The sequence below is a fragment of the Carcharodon carcharias genome, chromosome 12 (assembly GCF_017639515.1).
Source record: "Carcharodon carcharias isolate sCarCar2 chromosome 12, sCarCar2.pri, whole genome shotgun sequence".
Classification (NCBI taxonomy): domain Eukaryota; kingdom Metazoa; phylum Chordata; class Chondrichthyes; order Lamniformes; family Lamnidae; genus Carcharodon; species Carcharodon carcharias.
In genome coordinates this window covers 79,272,588-79,295,321 of record NC_054478.1, presented here as the reverse complement: position 1 = coordinate 79,295,321, position 22,734 = coordinate 79,272,588, and the positions used below count along the sequence as shown (strand labels likewise).

Below are 22,734 nucleotides of genomic sequence, written 5' to 3'. Positions count from 1 at the left end.
CTCGCTCGCTCTTGCTCTCGCTCTCTCTCGCTCGCTCTTGCTCTCGCTCTCTCGCTCTCTCTCGCTCGCTCTTGCTCTCGCTCTCTCTCGCTCTTGCTCTCGCTCTCTCGCTCTCTCTCGCTCGCTCTTGCTCTCGCTCTCTCTCGCTCGCTCTTGCTCTCGCTCTCTCTCGCTCGCTCTTGCTCTCGCTCTCGCTCTCTCTCGCTCGCTCTTGCTCTCGCTCTCTCTCGCTCGCTCTTGCTCTCGCTCTCTCTCGCTCGCTCTTGCTCTCGCTCTCTCTCGCTCGCTCTTGCTCGCTCTTGCTCGCTCTCGCTCTCTCTCGCTCTCTCTCGCTCTCTCTCGCTCTCTCTCGCTCTCTCTCGCTCTCTCTCGCTCTCTCTCGCTCTCTCTCGCTCTCGCTCTCGCTCTCGCTCTCGCTCTCGCTCTCGCTCTCGCTCTCGCTCTCGCTCTCTCTCTCGCTCTCTCTCGCTCTCTCTCGCTCTCTCTCGCTCTCTCTCGCTCTCTCTCGCTCTCTCTCGCTCTCTCTCGCTCTCTCTCGCTCTCTCTCGCTCTCTCTCGCTCTCTCTCGCTCTCTCTCGCTCTCTCTCGCTCTCTCTCGCTCTCTCTCGCTCTCTCTCGCTCTCTCTCGCTCTCGCTCTCGCTCTCGCTCTCGCTCTCTCTCGCTCTCTCTCGCTCTCGCTCTCTCTCGCTCTCGCTCTCGCTCTCGCTCTCGCTCTCGCTGTCTCTTGTTCTCGCTCTCGTTCTCTCCGATTCATGCAGACGCTCTAGCCCCTGAGCATTTCAGGGATATCTAGAAAATCCGTGTAACCCAATTAATACTGTGGCTTGCTATGGTCTCTTCCCCTCTCAAGGCCCATCTCCATTGTCTACAGGTGTGAATATCTTGCAGCTCCTTCCATTAAGTCAGTGCGGGTCCCCCCCACTCTTTAACAACCAAGGCACCCAAGCTTCTTGGGCAGAATTTAGAGCAGGTCATGCCATCATTTTACCTTAAATTAAAGAGACAGTCCCAAGCATCATAATCTAATGAACTTCATATTTTTAACACTGCATTTTGGTAAGAGCTGGGCTGTCCTTCAAAGCCTACCTTTCTTGTGGTAAATATGCATTAAAGGTTGTTCCACTGCAATCCTAGATTTCTTCCATCAAAACAAGTATTATATGCACCTCAACTTTACTATTTTTCCTTAGTTTTGTAGTGTGACCAAGGATGGGGAGCATTTCATGACTCCAACAGATTTTGTGCAGAAATATCTGGGATTACACACAGAACCACACTTCAACCCAAAGATTGTACAGCTTCTGGCTGGCGTCGCTGACCAAACTAAAGATGGGTAAGATGATAAATTAAATGTTGATTTATGAAATGCATTAAAATGTCTTTTTTCACTCATTCTCTGTGCATTTTGAAAGTTGTTTGTTATAGTTGTGATGCAACATTAAGTTATGCAAGATTTTCCAGGTGTAAGAAAGCACCTAACCATTTAAATTTTGAGATCTTACCGTTTTAGCGTGAAATCCAACAGTAAAATGGCAAGCACGGAGCATTTGGAAAACCAGTCACGTTGAAGGAAAAGCTGTTGAACTTGTAGAAAGAAGTGTAGAACTTGACATACATGCTATAATGTTTTTCCATTGTGGCCTATGTGGCTTCATTTATTCTGTTTTAAATAAATAGGTATAATTGAAAAATCAGATTATAGAGAAATGATTGTCTTTTGCAGAAAGTTTTTTGATTTGATTCAGAAAAAATTGCGTGTCATTCACTCTGGCACCTGGGTTCAGTGAGTGTAAGTTTATATTCTACAAGGAAGGCCAATTGCTATCTTATTGGAAACCTTATCATTATCTTTGTTTCCACGATCTCAGTGCAGTATGTTATTAGCAGCCTGATTAAGAATTAACAACATTTGTTAAGCTACCTCATCTATAATATTCCTGTTAATTTGGATGAAAAGCCAACTTTAAAATAGAGCTCTGGTTCAAATACTATGGCAGAACTATAGTTCTATTATTGTTGACAATATAAAGTAGCAATCTTTGGTTGTAGATTTGGTGAAGGAATACCAGTTACTCAGAAGAGTTCCCCTTCCATTCATAGAAATTGAAAAGCTGCATCAGCTTAAACTGAATTTACGAAACCCATTAGAGATTTAGTTCATTTTTACATTTATTCAGTTTACAGTGTTTGTAGTTGCCAACGAGCATATAAATTAGTTTAAGAAATGTTTATAGATATTGTACCATATGCAAATGATCAGTTTATTATTCTTGTCAGTGAAGGCTGTAGCTTCCTAATTCTAAACTTTTTGCTTCTGATTGAGACAAGTTCTCTGTTATGTCTGCTCCTTCAGCATGATCTTTCTGGACAAGTTTAAGTCTCCACTGCATTGTAATGTAAATATAGTAGTATCACATCACATCACATCATTGTAATTAGTGCAGATATTGCCTGAGGAGGACTGTGCAGTGTTTGAATATTTGTCAGATACCTGACAAACTTTCTCCTTAAAATGAGAAATGGAAAATTCAAAAGTTTGGAGTTTGGAATTGTGACTTAACAAAAATATTGAATTATGCATTGTACTTTTTTCTTTCAAATATCTGCTTTAAAAGGAGCTGCTTTGTGTTCAGTTACATGAGCAGGTGTAATTCTATGTGTAATTGTCTCAAAAAATTAGCTCCAGACCGAGGTATTTTTCTTTTTCCCTTGCTCGTTTGTAAGAAAACAGTTAAAACTGAGGGAATAAAAGTTGGCACTATAAACAGTTGGACATGAAATGACAACAGATGGATAACTAAAACATTTCTGCAGAAGTTCTGAACATGAAATTGAAGATAGTTATTTTGGATAATGAAATACAACCTTATCCTAAGTTTCATTTTTCAGTTCACTCAACATCAAACCAGTTGAGCCGAAGATGAGACGATATGAAATGTACGGCCTTTCTGTCAAATTTCAAAGCATTAATTTGTTTGCTTTTTTAAAAACATTAGAACATACTTGAGAAGGTGGCTGTTGGGGAAATTAGTGAGAAACTTGAAAGTATTCAAAATAAAAATCAGCCAAAGCAACATAATTTTAATATTTTTAAATTTAATGATTGAGGTATTTGTCATGCTAGAACTAGGCACTGGAGTAGGTCATATGGTCCTGTGAGTCTGCTCCACCATTCATTAAGATCTACATCAGCTTCACTTTTCTGCTTTATTCCCACATCCCTTTATTTCATTCGTGTTCAAAAATCTATCAGTCTCATTCTGGGATACGTTCATTGACTGGATATCTTATGAGTGAAGAAATATCTCCTCAACTCGGTCCTAAATGGCCAACTCTCAAACTGTTACACCTAGTTCTCTAGTGAGAGGAAACAGCCTCTCAGTATCTAGTTTGTCAATCCATCTAAGAATTTTAAAAAGCGTTTCAATGAAACCACCTCTCATTCTTCTAAACTCCAGAGAATATAGGCCTATTTTACTTGATTGATTCCTGGGATGAGTACAGTTCAAGTGTGCCTTTGTCGCACCAGCTCTAAGACGAGTTAATTCTTGGATCAGGAGACCAAAACAATGCATAGTACTCCAGGTGTGATTTGATTCAATTCAAAGGGCCAAAGGAATTGATAGTCATGTAAAAATTTCAATCAATTCCTAGATTGATGGATGACATTTGAAGCAAACAAAATATAAAAAAAACTCTTGAGCGTACAGAATAAAGACAAGCCAGATAGTCATTAATTGATAATTTCATTGAATCTAAAGATAAAAATACAGCTTAATGCAATAGTACCAAGAAGTATGCAATTTTTTTGAACTTTGTCTAATTCTCAGATCTTAATTGAGAGCTAATACTTGGTGTCAGTAAAGCAGTAACTAAGTAATTGTACCTGGACAAAATTGTGTGTAAAGATCAATTACAAACAACAGATTTTTAATCCATTATAACTAGATACAACTCAGAATTCTGTTTCGTTAATTCATAAGGTTGGCTATCTGCATTCTGCTGTTAGCAGTTTGCTTTAAGTGGAAAATGGACATGTTCCTTCATTATTACACTTTCGTTGGTTTATTTTCTCTCTCCAGCTGATAAAGCCATAGGCTGTTTGATTAGATACAATTCTGTTGATGCTGGCATGGTCTCTGGTGCAATTTTATTGTTTGAGAGAGATTCTGTTAGCGCTTGTATACATGCACACTCGTACTCTTCCATTAGAACAAAGAACAAAGAAAAGTACAGGACAGGAACAGGCCCTTTGGCCCTCCAAGCCTGCGCTGATCATATTGCCCATCAACTAAAACATTTGTCACTTCCGGGGTCCGTATCCCTCTATTCCCATCCTATTCCTGTATTTGTCAAGCTGCCTCTTAAACACCACTATCGTACCTGCTTCCACCACCTCCTCTGGCAGCGAATTCCAGACACTCACTACCCTCTGCATAAAAAACTTGCCCCACACATCTCCTCTATAGTTTTCTCCTCTCACCTTAAATTTGTGTCCCCTAGTAATTGACTCTTCTACCCTAGGAAAAAGCTTCTGACTATCTACTCTGTCCATGCCACTCATAATTTTGTAAACTTCTATCAAGTATTTTATATTCTATTTATATTCTATCAGTAGTTTAATGTTAACTGACAGTTGGCTATATGATGATGTGAAAATGCTAACAGCGAGGATTTAGTCCCCTTACTGGCTGAGGTAGTTTTTGGGGCCTACCTCACTGCCCCACCCTATGGTGATATCATGGCATATCAGCAACCCTTGGACGATGAGGATGCTACATGAAGAGAGGGAGAGAGAGTAGCAGAGTTTGCACTTCCTAACCAAGTTGGTTTATTGCAGGTAGGTTAAAATGGGTCTGAGAGGATCAAGGAATCTCTGCCCTCTTTTTATTTATTGTTTGACTTGAATGGATTTAATGCATGATATGAAGGTGTGTGAGGGCACCCCCTACAGGAAATGCTTTAAGCACTTTTATCAGGATTTATGTTGTTACTTTTTATGAAGCAGAAACCTCTTCACAAGAACACTGAAGTTGTAAAATTATACTGTAAATGCATTCAAATATGTTCAGTTACAGTGAACCACACTTATTCCTTGTGGTTTAAATATTGTTGAATACTGAATTGATGACAAAAATGTAGTATTCAATTGACTACCTCTACCATTTTCAACATGTGTTGCAAAAGAAATGGTGTAGGGCACTGATTTTCTTTGAGCAATGCATGTTCTTTATAATGGGCTGTTGTATGGTTAAACATGAATGGAAAGGGATTAATATGTTCTTGCACAAAACCTGGCTATTATTTCATTTGGCTTGTTTGGCACTAGGAAGTTGTTGAAGTTTTTGTAATGTTCAGTTCTGCTAAGTTTTTAAATTCAGAATAATGCTAGATATTTTTGCCATCAATTTACCATTTGCTCAATTGACTACCTCAATATTTGTTATAGATAATTCAAAATTGAAGAACTACACCATACATAGCATAATTACAAAATCACAACAATAATTAGAAAATTGTTGGGCAATATACCATATGGGTTATGTTTACATTGCATAATTCAATACCACTGTAATATTTTAGCCATCACATATCAATGATATGTGGCCACCTCGTCCTTGAGTTATTGTCCAAGTGCAGTTTAGTTTTGATGTTTTGAAGTGAAGAATTCTGACATATGCTTTATATCAGTGCAACAGGGCATCGAAAATCAGCATGTGTTGAGTGAAAGGAAGACCAAGGTTTGTGAAGGCTGCCATTACTGAGAGTTAGGATTCAGCAGCAGTTTGTCGTAAGCAGGCAGCCCAGCTTTGACTGCCAGGTGACTATTTAAGAGGGTTTGTTCCATGTTGCAGGATAGATTCTTATGTAGTTTATTGAAATGAAAATTAGTTTTTGCTTTATCTAGAAACTATGTGGTGAAAAGTATTCTCAATTTAGAAGGTTTGAAATAATTACTGAAAAAATGCAGATGAAAATAGAGGTCTGAAGAAGAGTAGCTTTATAACTAAATGCCTTGTCATGGCCAAATAAATTCTGTGAATAACTTGTGATGGAACTGCTTTGATAATTCATAAGTAATGATATGGAGTGAGCTATGGTCAGTACTAGGAGTGGTATATGAATCCTAAAAAGCATTTGCTGTATTTCATCCCCCATCCCCAATCCACCCATTGCTGCTCCTTGATATCCTGGATAGAATGAGAAACTTAATTTAGCTTCAGATTTTGTTTTTTAAAAAAACACTTGCATAGCTTTGTTTCTCGTCAGCAATGGCAGGCTCTTTATCAAGTGCTGTAGGCTGTTCAAAAGTGAATTGAGAGACAATTAAAATGTCTTTGAGAATCTGACTACATTCACGGCGCTGCTGCCACTGCAATTTATATTGGACATTTACTGTAAATTTGACACACATCTAAGAAAAATTCAGCTATCCACGTTTTAACATTTTGAATGCATCCATGAAATGTACTTTAAAAAAAATTCTGGAATTTGTAATCCAGCAATTCCTATCTCTTTTTTTCTATGTTTTCTGGCAGAAACAATGGGTCTAGTTGACTCACTACATCATGTACTGGTGGTCAGGCTGCAGATGAGTAGAAATTCTGCTGTAATCTGCTCAACTCACTCACTACCCAAATCTTAATAGGAAGCATGAGCACAACTTGTAGTTGACATTTCTTGTAATTGTGTACTTGGTAGAATTGCTAATGTTGTAATTCTAATGTCAAATTAATATGCACACCTTTATATTGAATAAAGCTTGTACAGTTAAATGAAAGGCATATTCTTTATTTTTAATTTTAAAAAAATGAACAACGTTTGCTTGAAACACCATCATTTTTGGTGAGCCTTCTTTGATAGCTTTTCACTTTGTAATTATAGGTTGATCTCCTTTCAAGAATTTCTGGCATTTGAATCTGTTCTGTGTGCTCCTGATGCCATGTTTATTGTGGCTTTTCAGCTGTTTGACAAGAATGGCAATGGAGAGGTGACATTTGGTAAGCACTGTATGATGCAGTATAAATAGAATACTAAACTCAAATACTGTAAATTACAAATTGAGTTTTTTTCTCCCACAGCAACTGTTAATCTGCAGCATCCTGTTATCAGTACTTTAGAATGTTTTAATAACTAATCACTTGGATGTGCTTGTAGATAGTGGAAACTGTGTAAATAATTAAACATAATGTAATTGAACAAAAGACTCTAATAACATATTTGGAGAATTCCTTGGAGCAAAGCATCAATGTTCATAAAAGGAGCACCAACTTGAGCAGATGTTTCAAAACTCTAAAGAAGGAGCCATGAGCTGTAGTTATAAATCTGACTTTAACCATCATCTTTCATAACATAGGAAATAGGAACAGGAGTAGACCATTCCACCTCCTCAAGCCTGCTCCACCATTCAGTAAGATCACGGCTCATGATCTTGTGTTTCGATTTCCACGTTCCCATCCAACCCCGATAACCTTTGATTCCCTTGCTTACCAAGAATCTATCTACTCTGCCTTAAAAATATTCAATGACCCTGCCTCCACCACCTTCTGAGACAGAATTCCAAAGTTGCACCACCCTCTGAGAGAAAAAATTTCTCCTCATCTCTGTCCAAAAATTTTAAAACAGTGCCCCCTAGTTCTGGACTCATCCACAAGAGGAAACATCCTTTCCATGTCCAGCTTGTCAAGGCCGTTCAGGACCTTGTGTACTTCAATCAAATCACCCCTCACCTCTAAACTCCAGTGGAAACAGGCCCAGTCTGTCCAACTTTCCTCAACCTTTCCTTGTTACCAAGGTCTGCTTTACCCTATCAAACAATTAACTATTTTTGTTGACGCAACTGCAGGCTGGTATTTGCCAATGATATACATGGCGACTTATCTGCAACCGAGAGTTGAGTAGCAGGATAGCCAGTTTATTCCATGTTGGTTAAACACCTCCCTAATGACAACTGCTGAAGTAATGGGCTGAATTTTACCACAGGCTTTGGGATCCAAGGACTAGCCCGGTGATTTTACTGCAGGCGGCTTTGCTGTCCAATTAAGGGCAGCAGGTAGGCTTTTGATTTTGCTGGCCCAATCAGAGAGGTGAGAGACCTTGAGGGTGCTTCAAAATGGAAGTGCCCTCAGACAGGTATTTAAAATTTAGGGACCAAGGATGATAAGCTCTATGGGATGGAAGGGTGGATTGTTGGGGCCACTGGGAATGCCTTTTGTGTCCATGGCCCCCATTTTGCGCAGTGGAGTCTCTGGCCCTGATGGCTACTGCAGGGAATTCACCTCCACAAGGCTGGCGTCTCCACATCAGCAAAATGCCAATGGCCCCATAAAATGGCCCTTAATAGTGTCTTTAATTATGCAAGTCAGCTGTCTTGATGAAATACTTATGAAGTGTAGTTATTGTCTAGGGAATTAGAAATTGAACACTTAAGAGAATGTGATAGATTTAATGAGTCTGAAGGTGAAGTCTGGTGAGTGGTGTTACAGCATTTTGCAGGTACTGGGGAAGCGTGTATAGGTTCAGTCAAAGCAAGGTAATACATACACCAAAGACAAAAGATAGTATGTACTATATGTTGATTCAGGAGGCTGACATGTCCTGTTTCAAATGGTAAAGAAAAAGAGGGTGCCTTCGTTCAGTGGTAATTTGTTACTGTTTTGTGAATGACACTTGTGTAATTGAGTCTATATGTGGTGTAGATTTTAGGCCTGATGCACAGAAATAGTGGCTGTAGGATTGTTACTTTGACCTCCTGTTGAATTGAGTGTTTTGTGATAAGCTCTTGGAAAATATTTAAATACTGTTTTACTTTGATAAATAAGTATACATTCCCAGACCAACTACATCTCTCTGGAATGGCAAACCCATGGCTGTTTTAATTGCATTTATTTTTACTTTGAAATCATTTAGCATTGGGGTGGTGTTCAGGATTAGATGTACTGTAGAATTGAAAATTTGATAGCACTGGAAGTGGCATTTGACTTCCTGGGTGATGCCCGGATCCAGCAGCAGTCGGGTGTTGTCCCAGATATTTTTCAGTTGGGAGTTATAGGATCTGGGAGAATTAGTAGGGAAGATACTGTCATCAGCACTCAGTAGGAAGTGGCAAGATTGTGAAGGATTTTGGATTCTGGAGCGCAGAAGTTATGTTCAATTTGAATAGTAGGGGCATGGCAACAAAGAGAGGGGAGCTCCCAGATTATGGTAGCACTGTGGCAGAGGTTACAAAGGAGTGACAATGGGGTGAGGAGATAGCAATGTCTGAAGCAGCGGTAGGAGACCTTGTGCCAGAACTGTTTTGGAAGGAAGTATCAATATTTGATATTATTGAGCCCAGGAGATCCTGAGGCTTTACAGGACAGGGCAAGCTATGAGAGACTTTGGCTGGGCAGTTGGGGGGGATTCTTGGTATTTGTATTTGTGGCTCCTAATTACAAGTCAATCAAAAAGTATATGGAATATACTTATGTGTATCAGGAAAAGAGCAAAAATTCTGCTTTTTAAATAGACAATGTTGCAAGCCCATTTTACTTTCATGCAGGCACTTGAAGGAATTCTGACCAATTGTGTGTGCTGATTGATTTATTTTTTTCTGGAAGTATCTTAACTTTATTTTTTGTGTACATTATAAATGTTATTTTTAAGCATGTACACCTGACCTGAGTAAAGGAAATTGGTAGCTGAACACAGCAAAGTAAATATTTGCCTTTAGGTACAGTAAGTCCCCGTTTTAAGTCACCCCATTTTAATTTGTTCTGCTTTAGTGTTGCAGATATAATGGGGCCGATGTGTGCACCTAACTCAGGATTTCCATTTTAGCATAGATTTACACTGGGGCTGGTGTGGTGTCTTGTGACTCAATCAATGCTGTGAGGCAGGCTTTCCCGCTTGCCAACCTTGCTGCTTCCTTCCCACTAGCAGCTTCTCTTGCTTGCTTCTTCCCTCTCGCCGCCCCTCTCCCTAACATTCCTTGTAATTCGATAAAATAGCGATTTAAAAAAAAAAGTTGTTTTTATTCTTTTATGGGATGTGGGCATCGCTGGCTAAGCCAGCATTTATTTGCCCATCCCTAATTGCACTTGAGAAGGTGGTGGTGAGCAGCTGCCTTGAACTGTTGCAGTCCATGTGGTGTAGGTACACCCACAGTGCTGTTAGGCAGGGAGTTCCAGGATTTTGACTCAGCGAGCGTGAAGGAACAGTGATATAGTTCCAAGTCAGGATGGTGTGTGCCTTGGAAGGGCACTTGCAGATGGCAGTATTGCTCTGCACCTGCTGCCCTTGTCTGTCTAGGTGGTAGAGAGCGCGGGTTTGGAAGGTGCTGTCGAAGGAGCCTTGGTGAGTTGCTGCAATGCATCTTGAAGATGCTATACACCACTGCCACTGTCTGTCTGTGGTGGAGGGAGTGAATGTTGAAGGTGGTGGACGGAGTGCCAATCAAACAGGATGCTTTGAAGTGGATGGTGATGAGCTTCTTGAGTGTTGTTGGAGCTACACTCAGTCAGGCAAGTAGAGAGTATTCCATCACACTCTTGAATTATGCCTTATAGATGGTGAATAAGCTTTGGGGAGTCAGAACGTGAGTTACTCTCCACAGAACTCCCAAACTCTGACCTGATCTTGTAGCCACAGTATTTAATATGACTGCTCCAGTTCAGCTCCTGGTCAAGGGTAACCCCCAGGATGTTGATAGTGGGAGATTCAGTGATGGCACTGCCATTGAATGTCAATGCGAGATGGTTGGATTCTCTTGCACCACATAAGTGCTAGGCAATGTCATTTCCAACAAGAATATTACTTGCCATTTATCAGCCCAAGCCTAAATGTTGTCCAGGTCTTTGCTGCACATAGGCACAGACTGTTTCAGCATCTGAGGAGTCGTGAATGGTGCTGAACACTGTGCAATCATAAGCAAACACCCCCATGTCTGACATTATGTTAGAGGAAAGGTTGTTGATGGAGCAGCTGAAGATCTTTGAGCCTAGGACATTACCCTGAGCAACTCCTGCAGTGATGTCCTGGGACTGAGATGATTGACCTCCAACAACTACAACCATTTTCCTTTGTGCTAGGTATGACTCTAACCATTGGAGACTGACTTCAGTTTTGCTAGGGCTCCTTGATGCCACATTCGGTCAAATGCAGCCTTTCTGTCAAGGGCCGTCACTCTCATCTCTCCTCTGGAGTTCAACTCTTTTGTCCATGTTTGGATCATGGTTGTAATGATGTCAGGAGTCGAGTGACCCTGCTGGAACCCAAACTGAGCGTTGGTGAGCAAGTTATTGCTGCATAAGTGCTGCTTGAAAGCACTGTTGACGGCCCCTTCCATCAGTTTGCTGATGATTGAGGGTAGACTGCTGGGGCAGTAATTGGGTGGGTTGGATTTGTCCTGTTTTTTGTGTACAGCATATACTTAGGCAATTTTCTACATTGCCAGTGTTGTAGCTGTACTTGAACAGCTTGGCTTGGAACACAGCTTTGAGGATGGGGATATTTGTGGAGCCTCCTCCTCTTGTTAGGTTTAATTGTTCCCCATCATTCATGACTAGATGTAGCAGGACTACAGAGCTTAGAACTGAACCATTGATAGTGTGATCGCTTAGCTCTGTCTGTTGCATGCTGCTTTCGCTGTTTGGCACGCAAGTAGTTCTGTGTTGTAGCTTCATCAAGTTTATTCCTCATTATTATGTATGCCTGGTGCTGCTGCTGCTATGCTCTCCGGCAATCTGTATTGAACCAGGGTTGATCCCCCAGTTGATGGTGATCTAGAGTGGGGGTTATGCCGGGCTATAAGGTTACAGATTGTGGTTGTATACAATTCTGCTGCTGTTGATGGCCAACAGCGCCTCATGGATGCCCAGTTTTGAGTTGCTAGTTCTGTTTGCAATCTATCCCATTGAGCACGATGGAGGGTATCCTCAATATGAAGATGGGACTTTGTCTCTATAAGGACTGTACGGTGGTCACTCCTACCAGTGCTCTCATGAACTGATGTATTTGTGACGGGTAGATTGGTGAGGATGAGGTCAAATAGGTGTTTCTGTCTTGGTTCCCTCACCATCTGCTGCAGACCCAGTCTAGCAACCAAGACCTTTAGGACTCAGTCTGTAGTGGTACTACCGAGCCACTTTTGGTGATGGACATTGAGTACATTTTGTGCCCTTGCCACCCTCAGTGCTTCCAAGTGGTGTTCAACATGGAGGAGCACTGATTCATCAGCTGTTGGAGGGTAGGGGGGTGGGGGGATGCTGTAGGTGGCAACCAACAGGAGGTTTCCTTGCCCATGTTTGACCTGATGCCATGAGACGTCATGGGGTCCAGAGTTGATGTTGAAAAGTTCCAGGGCAACTCCCCCCTGATTGTGTACCACTGTGCTGCCACCTCTAGTAGGGACAGGAAATACTCAGGGATGATGATGATGTCTGGGGCATTGCCTTTAAGGTATGACTCCATGAGTATGACTGTCAGGATGTTGCTTGATTTGCCTGCGGGACAGCTTTCCCAATTTTGGCACAAGCCCCCAGATGTTAGCAAGGAGGACTTTGCAGGTCGACAGGGTGTTGTCGTTTGCTGCAAAGCTATATAAAAAAGATCCCCCAACTTCTAAAACTAATGATGTTCTCACCTTCCTTGCAATCTGCAAGGCCAACTGTTGCTCCATATAATTTAGAAAGGACCCCTTGCAGCTCGAGTATAGTGCTTGTGGCGAGCGGGAGGGTCGGCGACTAGGAGTTAAGTAGAAAGAGTTGGCACATTTCTTTTATATTTTTAAATTTCTGGTATTTTATAAGTTATTTCATTTACGAATATGGGAATTTAGAAAAGTACAGTATTTCAACTTACAGGGTATATTGAATAGAAAAGTGCTACAGAAACTTACTGCAGTTTTCACATTGGTAATGGGAAAATCTGATTCACTTAATGTGGTTTCATTTAAAGTTGCACATTTAAGGAATGTAACTACAAAGTTAAGCAAGGAATTATTGTACTTGGTTCATGGATGGTTGCCTTTTGTATCAATTATGTGGTCTGATTGCTTGATTTACTAATAGTTACTTATTCATAGATGCTTTTTGTTACCTTTTATTCATTCTTTGGTATTGGCGCACTAGGATAACATTGGGAGCATTGCTGATTATAGGATTGCTGGAATGGAATCCCATGATTGGGAACAATAAGAAAATAGAAGATTGTAGGAAGAAAGTGCTGTAAAGACCAAAATTAATTCCCTGTTTATGGTCAGGGATGTGATGATGAGAGAATATGTCAGATTATGGTCACTTGGCCCTGTAATTGGTTAAGGGCTAGGAGATGAAGAGTATTGGTGAATGTTTTTTTTTGTCTGAAATGATGAGGTGGGGTCCCCTAGGTATCAATATTAGGACCATTGATTGTTTTGATTGATTTATTTAGCTATCTGGATTTGGATGTCGGGAGTACAATTTTGAAGTTCACATGATTAAAAACTTGGCAATTAATAAAGAATGAGTAGGATAGTAGCAGACTTGAGGAGGGCATGGACAGACTGATGAAATGAGGTGACGCATGCAAACGCAATTTAATGTGGATAAGTGTGATATGATGTACTTTGGGAGGAACAACATAAAGTGACAGTATAAGCTAAATGATACTGGTTTGAAGGGAATGATAGAGCAGAGAAACCTGGAGGTGCCAATTCACAAATTTTTGAATGTGTTTAGGCAAGTTGATAAGATTATTAAAAAAGTGTGGGGAAACTTGGCTTTGTAAATAGGGAAATTGAATACAAACAAGCAAGTTATGCTAAACCTTTACAGATCACTGGTTAGGACTCAGTTGGAGTATTGTGAAAATTACTGGATACCATTGTTTAGGAAAGATGTTAAGGCCTTGGAGAGGCTACAGAGATGAATCAGGATGATACAGCAACCATCTTTCGTGCTAGCTATGACTCCAACCGATGGAGAATTTTCAATATAACTCCCAATGATTTCAGTTTTGCTAGGGCTCCTTGATGCCTTATTCAGTCAAATGCTATCTTGATGTCAAGGGCAGTCACTCTTGCTTCATCTCTTGAATTCAGCCCAATTGTCTATGTTTGGACTAAGGCTATAATGAGGTCGGGAGTTGAGTGACCTTGATGGAAACAAACTGAGCAATGGTGAGCAGGTTATTGCTGTTAAGTGTCACTTGATGGTATTATCAACAGCACCTTCCATCACTTTGCTGATGATCAAGAGTAGGCTGATAGGCAGGCATTAGGCCAGGTTGGATTTGTCCTGCTTTTTGTGGACAGGACATATCTGGGCAATTTTCCATATTGTTGGGTGGATGCCAGTGTTGTATCTGTACTGGAACAGGGCTAGGGACTAGAGGTGTGGCCTGTTCTGGAGCACAAGGTTTCTGTAATATTGCCAAGGTTGCTTGGCTCCATAGCCTTTGCTGTGACTAGTGTCTTCAGCCATTTCTTGATGATATGTGGAATTGAATTGGCTGAAGATGGACATTTGTGATGTTGGGGACTTCGGGAGGAGGCCGAAATGATTCACCTGCTCGGCACTTCTGGCTGAAGATGATGGCGAATGCTTCAGCTTTGTTTTCTGCATTGATGTGTGGGGCGCCTCCATCATTGAGGTTGAGGAAACTTGTGGAGCTGCCTCCACTGGTTAGTTGTTTAATTGTCCACCACCATTCCTGACTGGATGTGGCAGAATAGCAAAGCTTTGACCCTGATCCATTGGTTGTGGGATCACTCAGCCCTCTCTATGGGATGCCGTTTTTGCTGTTTAGCATGCAAATAGTTCTGTGTTGTAGCTTTACCTCATTTCTAGGTATGTCTTATGCCCTTCTTGCACTCCTCATTTATCTAGGGTTGGTCCCCTGGCTTGATGATAATGACAGAATGGGGGATGTGCCAGGCAATGAGGTTACAAATCATGGCTGAATGCAATTCTGCAGCTCCTGAGGCCTACAGTGCTTCATGGATGTCCAGTCTTGTGCTATTAGATCTGTTCTGAATTCATTCCTTTTAGCACCATGGTAGTACCACACAACATGATGGAGGATGGCCTCAGTGCGAAGACAGGACTTCGTCTCCACAAGGACTGTGCAGTGGTCTCTCCAACCAATACTGTCGTGGACAGATGCACCTGCACAGACGTTTCCCTCTTGTGAGGAGAAACTGCTTCCTCTGTCAAGTAGTTGGTAACTAGAAGCCACAGATATAAGATAATTTGTAAAAGATCAAGAGGTGAAATAAGAGTTATTTTTCACACACAGGGTGGGTTAAGATATGGAATGCACTACCTAAAACATTGGTGAAATCAGATTTCTTAGGAACTTTCAAAAGGCAATTGGACATGTAGTGGAAGAGGACTAACTTGCAGCATTATAGGGTAAAAGCTGGGACTTGGGACCATATTGGGCAATTCTTTCAAAGAGCTGGCACAGGCATGATGAGCCTAATGCTGCCACCTGTGCTGTAGAGCTCTATGAGTAGCAATTGGAAAGACATGGGTGGTCATAATAAAAGGTGGTGAGATGGAGGGATGAGAGTGAAAAGGCATGAAAATTGGGGTGAGAATGTAAGTCTATTAATTTCCTACCTTCCTTGAGAAGATTTAAAACATTAAAAGAAGTTCCTCAGTATCTTTTGGGGTTGGAGGGAAGGCCTAAAGGATATCTTGGCGTGGTGGCTCAGAGCAACGGATTAAGTTTGTGTGGATAACAAGAGGCAGCCATCATTCAACAAGCTTGATTTTAGAAGGTTGAGGTGGATTGTGCTGTTGAGAGCAATGCCTCAGAGATGGAGCTAGACAGACACATTGGAAGCTAAATATAATACTGTCAGTTTTTAAGTGGGACTTGCAGGCATGATAGAAAAGCTAGCAACGAGTAATTGTGATTTGCTGAGCAGTGTCAATGGGCTGTAAGCTCTATGTAAGTAGACAGTGTTTTTTTTCTGCACAAAATGAGGAAGCACAGAGTAATCCAGGAACAGACCACTTAATGAACCAAGTGTTAAATTGAGAGTTTGACACAGGTGGGAATTTGATGCAGAAGGGTAAGGAGATGCTAATTTTTATTTTTGTTTAACTTTCAGTAGCTGGTGACTGTTCTTCTTTTGTCTCCAAGCTAGGAGCCTGTAACTTGTTATACTGTAATATACTACTTTGGTAATTAGAAATAATATTAGACAAACATGATAAGGAAGGCAGTGTGTCCCAGGTAACCATATCTGTGGGTTAGTAACTGCAGCTTGAGCAACTTTGGCTCAGTTGCTGAGCTGGAGTTTGAGACGCAATGTTGTGGGGTATCAGGAGGGTGGAGAGCTACCTGAACATTTTGTTCCGCTCAGCAGTCACACATCTTGGGTTAAGTAGAACTTTAGATTTGGCCAATGATCAATGGATAGAAGGGTGTGACTGCACAACTTCAGGCAGTTGTGGGGATCCAGCATATAGCGTCATGAAGAGATATTAATGTCTATAATGTTATTGGAAATTATTGTTAAATTGGACTTGTAGTAGGGTCTGTGTCTATGTGTGTGTCTTAATTGGATTAAAGCCAACTAGTCTGGGTGTTTTAGTGTATAGTAGTTTGAGATGTTAATTAGATAAATGTAACTTAAAAGGTAAAGTGCAATTTGCATTTGTTGAATAAACCATTCAAAAGAATGGTTAAAATCTTGCGTCTAGCTGGGGGGCACCAAACAATGTGTTTATATTACTAATAAAATTGGTGGAATGAAAAGATTATTGTTAGGAGAGGTAAAATTTAAAAACCTTGTAATACGATGGAAAACTTACATTCAAAGGGGAAGCCAGGTATAAACCGAAAGGAGCTTGTGTGTGAGAATTAGTGGCATTAAGATCTAACCAGCTAACAACCGTCTGAAAAGGAACCAAATTGCAAGGGACCTCATTTTGAATTCGTACGGTCAAATAATCTTTGCCTGGTGTCTGTTTAAAGTCAATGGGTTATTGTTGCCTTGGTGGAGATTTACCTGAGAGTGATTAATTTGGGGATTTGTTTAAAAGTTATTATGGTAGTAATTTGTAGACATTTGTATGTGTTTAAATTTGTTATTAAATTAATAAATGTTTAATTTGGTTTTATATAAAAAGCCTCTTGAGGCTTGGTGATTTTACTCCTGAATTCAGAGTTGCATTTCAAACATACCAATTGAAAATATAGGTTATGACAGTTGTTCAAGTTTCCCTCTGGGATTTAAACAACTCAGCCTTTACCAACTGCTGTGTCACAACAATAGTAATGGACAAGCCTCAGCCTTGACTTTGATCAACAGGTACAAAATACTTGCTACCTCTGTGTATGAGAACAAGGACTGCCAGGTGGGTGAGCAAACTGACCATGGTATCATGGTGCAGGATGCCATTCAAATGCGGGGGAACGAGAAGGAATGTGGTAGTATGCAGGACAGAATAGTCAGGGGGGATAGATATTGTTCTCTGTAGATGTGTCTAGCGAGTTCTGAAGGTTGTGTTGCTGCCTGGTACTAGGGTTTAGGCATCTCCCTGCGGCTGGAGACAACTGCTGAGTGGGAGGTGAAGGATTCAGTTGTCATGGTCCAAGTGGAAACTAACAACATATGTAGAACTAGGAATGATGTTCCATTGAGAGAGTTGGAGGAATTGGAGACCAAATTAAAATGCAGAATTTAGAAGGTAATAATCTGAATTGTTACCTCAACCATGCACCAATTGGCAGAGTGACAGCAGATTAAAGAATTAAACATGGCTCAGAGAGTGGTATGGGAAAAAGGAGCTTGATTCATGGCCTACTGGCACCAGTTCTGGGGAAAGAGGGAGTTGTTCCTTTGAGATGGGCTCCACTTAAACTGAGCTGGGATCAGAGTCCTGGAGAATCATATAACTAGGGCTGTGGATTGGGCTTTAAACCAAGAGAAGGGTGGAAGAGTTCATCTGAAGGGTGATTTAGAAGTCTAATGAGAAAAGTCAAGACAATACAGCATTCTAACAATTTGGGTAAAGACAGGCAGAGTGGGATAGAAAGGGACAGAGAGTTTAATGGTAATAGGGCATCAGTGAATAAGGTCCATGCAAATAATGGTAGTAAAAAAGAAATTTAAAGGCTCTTTATCTGAATATCTGAAGCATTCACAAGGACATTGATAAACTAGTGGCACAAATAAAGATAAATGGTTTAAATCTAATTGTCATGACTGATACAAACAGAATGGAAGAGGAGGAGAATTAGTTCTAATAGTAAAGAATGACATAAGGACAGTAGTGAGAAAGGATCTTGGCTCAGAATATCAGGAAGTGGAATCAGTATGGCTGGAAATTAGGGATAACAAGGGCCAGAAAATACTGGTGAGAATAGTTTATCGGCCCTGTAACAGTAGTTACATTGTTGGGCAGAGCATTCAGCAAGAAATAATTGGAGCTTGTAATAAAGGCATTGTAAAATTGCAGGAACTTTAATCTTCATATAGACTGATCAATCAAATTGGCAAAGGTGATGTGGAAGAAGAGTTTGTAGAATGTTTTCGTGACAGTTTCCTGGAGCAATACATTGTGGAACCAACTAGGGATAAAGCTATTTTAGATCTGATATTGTTCAAAGAGACAAGGTTAATTAATAATCTCATAATAAAAGTTCTGCTGGGAAAAAGTGAACATAATACAACTGATTTCCTTAAGTTTGAGAGTGATATACACCAGTCCGAAACTTAGGTATAAGGGGCTAGCTGGCTCAGTTTGATTGGATAAATAAACTAAAAATAAGTAATCGTTGGGAAATACTTGAAGAAACAATTCAAAATGTTGAACAAAAGTGCATTCCATTAAAAAAATAAAAACTTAGCCAGAAAGATCCATCTGCTGCTTACAAAGGCAGTTAAGGATACTATTAGATTAAAAGAAGAGGCTTATAATGCTGCAAAAAAGTAGAAAGTCTGAGGCCACCAAAAGGTTGATTTTAAAAAGGAGAAAACAATGAACACTTTGCATCTGTTTTTATGAAGGATGAAGATGCTACCCAGGCCGTGGTAAAAGGTGAAGTAAACCAGACAATGGATGGGTTTAAAATTTAAAACGATTAGTATTAGATAGGTTATCTACTTAAAGTTGATAAGACACCAGGACTGGATGAGATGCATCCAGGGATACTGAAGGAAGTGAGAGTGGAAATTGCAGAGGCACTGACCGCAATTTTTTAGTCTTCCTTAGACTTGGGGGTGGTCCTGGAGGACTGGAGAATTGCAAACCTTACACCCTTGTTTGAAAAAGGATGCAAAGGTAAGCCCAGCAACTACAAGCTAATCAGTTTAACTTGGGTGGTGGGGAAACTTCTAGAAACAATAATGCAGGACAAAATTCATAATCACATGGATAAATGAAAGTTAATTAAGGAAAAACCAGTATGGATTTCTTAAGGGAAAGTCATGTTTAACTAACTTGCTGGAGCTTTTTGAAGAGGCAACAGAGAGGGTTGATGAGAGCAGTGCTGTTAATGTTGTGTACACAGACTTCCAAAAGACATTCGATCCAGTGTTGTACAACGTATTTGTGAGCAAAGCTGCGCTCGTGGAATAAAAGGGACAGCCGCAATGTGGATACAGATTTTTGCTGAGCGACACGAAATAGACTAGCGGTTAATGGATGTTTTTCGTGCTAGAGGAAGGTTTGTCGTGGAGTTCCCCAGGGGTCAGTGTTGGGACCCTTGCTTTTCCTGATATATATTAATGACCTAGATGTTGGTGTACAGGACACAATTTCAAAGTTTGTGGATGATACAAAATTTGGAAGCATTGTAAACTGTGAGGAGGACAGTGTAAAACTTCAAAAGGACATAGACAAGTTGGTGGAATAGGCGGACAGGTGGCAGATGAAGTTCAGTGCAGAGAAAAATTAAGTGATTTATTTTGTTACTAAGAACATGGAGAGACAGTATAAAACAAAGGATACGACTCTAAACGGGGTGCAAGAGCAGAAGGACTGGGATGTATATGTGCATAAATCATTTAAGGTGGCAGGATGGGTTGAGAGAGCAGCTAATAAAGCACATAGTATCCTAGGCTTTATTAAGAGGGGTATGGAGTACAAGAGCAAGAGGGTCGTGTTGAATTTGTATAAGTCACTAGTTCGGTCTCAGCTGGAGTATTGGGCCCAGTTCTGGGAGCCGCAATTTAGGAAGGATGTGAAGGCATTAGAAAGGCTGTAGCAAAGACGCATGAGAATAGTTCCAGGGATGAGGAAGAAAGCAAAATACTGCAGATGCTGGAAATCTGAAATAAAAACAAAAAAGACTGGAAAAACTCAGGTTGGGCAGCATCTGTGGAGAGAGAAACAGAGTTAACGTTTGAAGAAGAGTCATACGAACTCAATGTTAACTGTTTCTCTCTCCACAGATGCTGCCAGAACTGCTGAGTTTTTCCAGCATTTTTTGTTTTTATTCCATGGATGAGGAATTTCAGGTATGAAGATCGATTGGAGAAGTTAGGACTGTTGTAGAGAAAGGAAGGTTGAGAGGAGATTTGATACAGGTATTCAAAATCATGAGGGGTCTGGATGGAGTAGATGGGAGAGATTGTTCTCCCCGTGGAAGGATCAAGAACGAGAGGGTACAGATTTAAAGTAATTAGTCAAAGGAGCAAAAGTGATATGAGAAACTTGTTTATGCAGCAAGCGGTTAGGGTTTGGAATGCACTACCTGAAAGTGTGGTAGAAGCAGGTTCAATTGAAGCATTCAAAAGGGAATTAGATTTTTATCAGAAAAGAAATAATGTGTAGGGTTACAGGGAGAAGGCGGGGGAATGGTACTCGGTGAGTTGCTGATTCGGAGAGCTGGCGCAGACACAGGGGCCAAATGGTTGATGAAGATCAGACATGATTGTGTAGAATGGCAGAGCAGGCTTGAGCTCCATATGGGTCTACTTCTTCTGTTATGTTTTAGTGTATATTAGTTTTTCCTGTGTATGCATGAAACAATACTTTTAGTATATAAATGGATGACATTGTACAAGAAAAATATTATTCCCATAGAATCACTGAAGTTACCAATACAGTTGCATGCATAAAAGTCCAATTTTGTTCTGTACTGTTTTGTTTCAGTGGGCTGCCTGTAACTTGGAGTTCAGCTTGTCGATTTGCTTAGAGCTTCAGTTCTTCACCTGCTATTGTTGCCTGTTTAATTCCTCATTCCATACAATAAGATTCAGTCATGCTTGGTTGGAGACTTTTACAGTGCCTTCCCTTTTATATTGTCAGTTTGCCATAGTGTTTGAGCTTTGTAATTTTTAAACAATTTTTCCTGCCTTTCATTAGTCATGCCTGATCTGGCTTTCGGCACCTAAGGATATATGCTCGTGCATTGTTTCATAACATTTAGCTTTCAATTGTGACATTAGCCTCCTGAAGGTGCGTGCACATCTTTGTGCTATTCATTTGCGATGCACTAGGATTGCAAAACTGGCACTTGTATATTCATTTTTTTTTATAATTGTTAGAGTTAGACTTTACAATTAATGTTCTGTTGATAAACAAATGTTCAGGTAACAGCCTGTGATTTGTGACTGTTCTCGCAGCATTTTGAAACTCTGGTGTAGTGACTCAAAGTATTAATTTTGTTCTTGTAGGAATGCAATTCTAATTTTTGCTTTCAAATTAAACTTGTTTTTAAAAAATGCCAATTAAAGAATAATATTGATGTAATTTTCTAACCTAGTGGCAATAAATATAATGTGGCAAAATGTATGCTGTTTTGGGAATTTTAACCATTCAATTATTTGCTTTGGAGCTTGGCTTTTGTTTTGGGAACTACTGTCATTGGGGTAATGCCCTTGACAGATTTATCTGCATCATTAAATATTGCCTAAGCATATTGTAACTTTATAACTAACTAATGCATGTAATTATTATTCAGTATTATTAAATTTAGTTATGACATTTTTTAAAAATTATTCTTAGAAAACATCAAAGAGATCTTCAGCCAGACAATTATTCACCAGCATATCCCTTTCAACTGGGATTGTGAGTTTATTCGGCTGCACTTTGGCTTTGACAGGAAAAAGAATCTCTCCTATTCTGAATTTACACAGTTTTTGCAGGCAAGTAATAATTTCGACTAATTATCTTGTGCTACAGCCATGTGGAGAGAGTCATTCCATCTGATCCACAGATCTGTAACCATTCATCCCACTTATCTTCACAGAATTATATTGTCCTCTGTCTGCTTGTCTTAATCGCATTACATAAATATTATGCTTTTTTTAATCACGAAATAAAATCACTGCACGCTTGTTTTGTTGCTTTCTTGTTGAACATGTTGTCTATGGATGCATCTTTTGCTTGTGCTGTGTATTTTATCATTTTTAAATTCTATTTTAAGTGGGGTATTTTCAAATTTTATTTCTCCCTTTAGCACAAACTGAAAAATAGAAAATGTTACTTTGATGGTGACTTGAGGTGAGGGGATTTGGTTCAGGTGAGAGGTTAAAAGCTAAAAATCGGAAACTAACCTGCCCATTCTGGCTTTAATGAATGCCAGACAAGGAATGGGAAAGCAATTGGCTCACATGAGGTGGTTGTCGGTCATCTTAATGAGGCTGCATGCCTTTATTTTAAGTGACTTCTATTTTTAACCATGGTCAGCCCAGTCCCAGGCCTTGGAAAATTTGCAGGTGAAAGGTGATAAGAAGGATTCCATCCATAAGGTCTTTACAGCACTGCTGTGGGCCAGGAGGACTCAGACTCAGACTCAGAATCGGACTC

General features: G+C 40.3%; 1 protein-coding gene across 1 annotated transcript in view; it reads left to right on the top strand.

Moving 5' to 3' along the window:
* Positions 1–22,734, top strand: part of slc25a12 (solute carrier family 25 member 12) — a 147,399-nt gene that overhangs the window by 12,962 nt on the left and 111,703 nt on the right. The window contains exons 3-5 of the mRNA XM_041200800.1: positions 1,192–1,334; positions 6,887–7,002; positions 21,931–22,070. Coding sequence (XP_041056734.1) covers positions 1,192–1,334; positions 6,887–7,002; positions 21,931–22,070 — 399 coding nt within the window. The remainder of the gene's footprint in view (positions 1–1,191; positions 1,335–6,886; positions 7,003–21,930; positions 22,071–22,734) is intronic.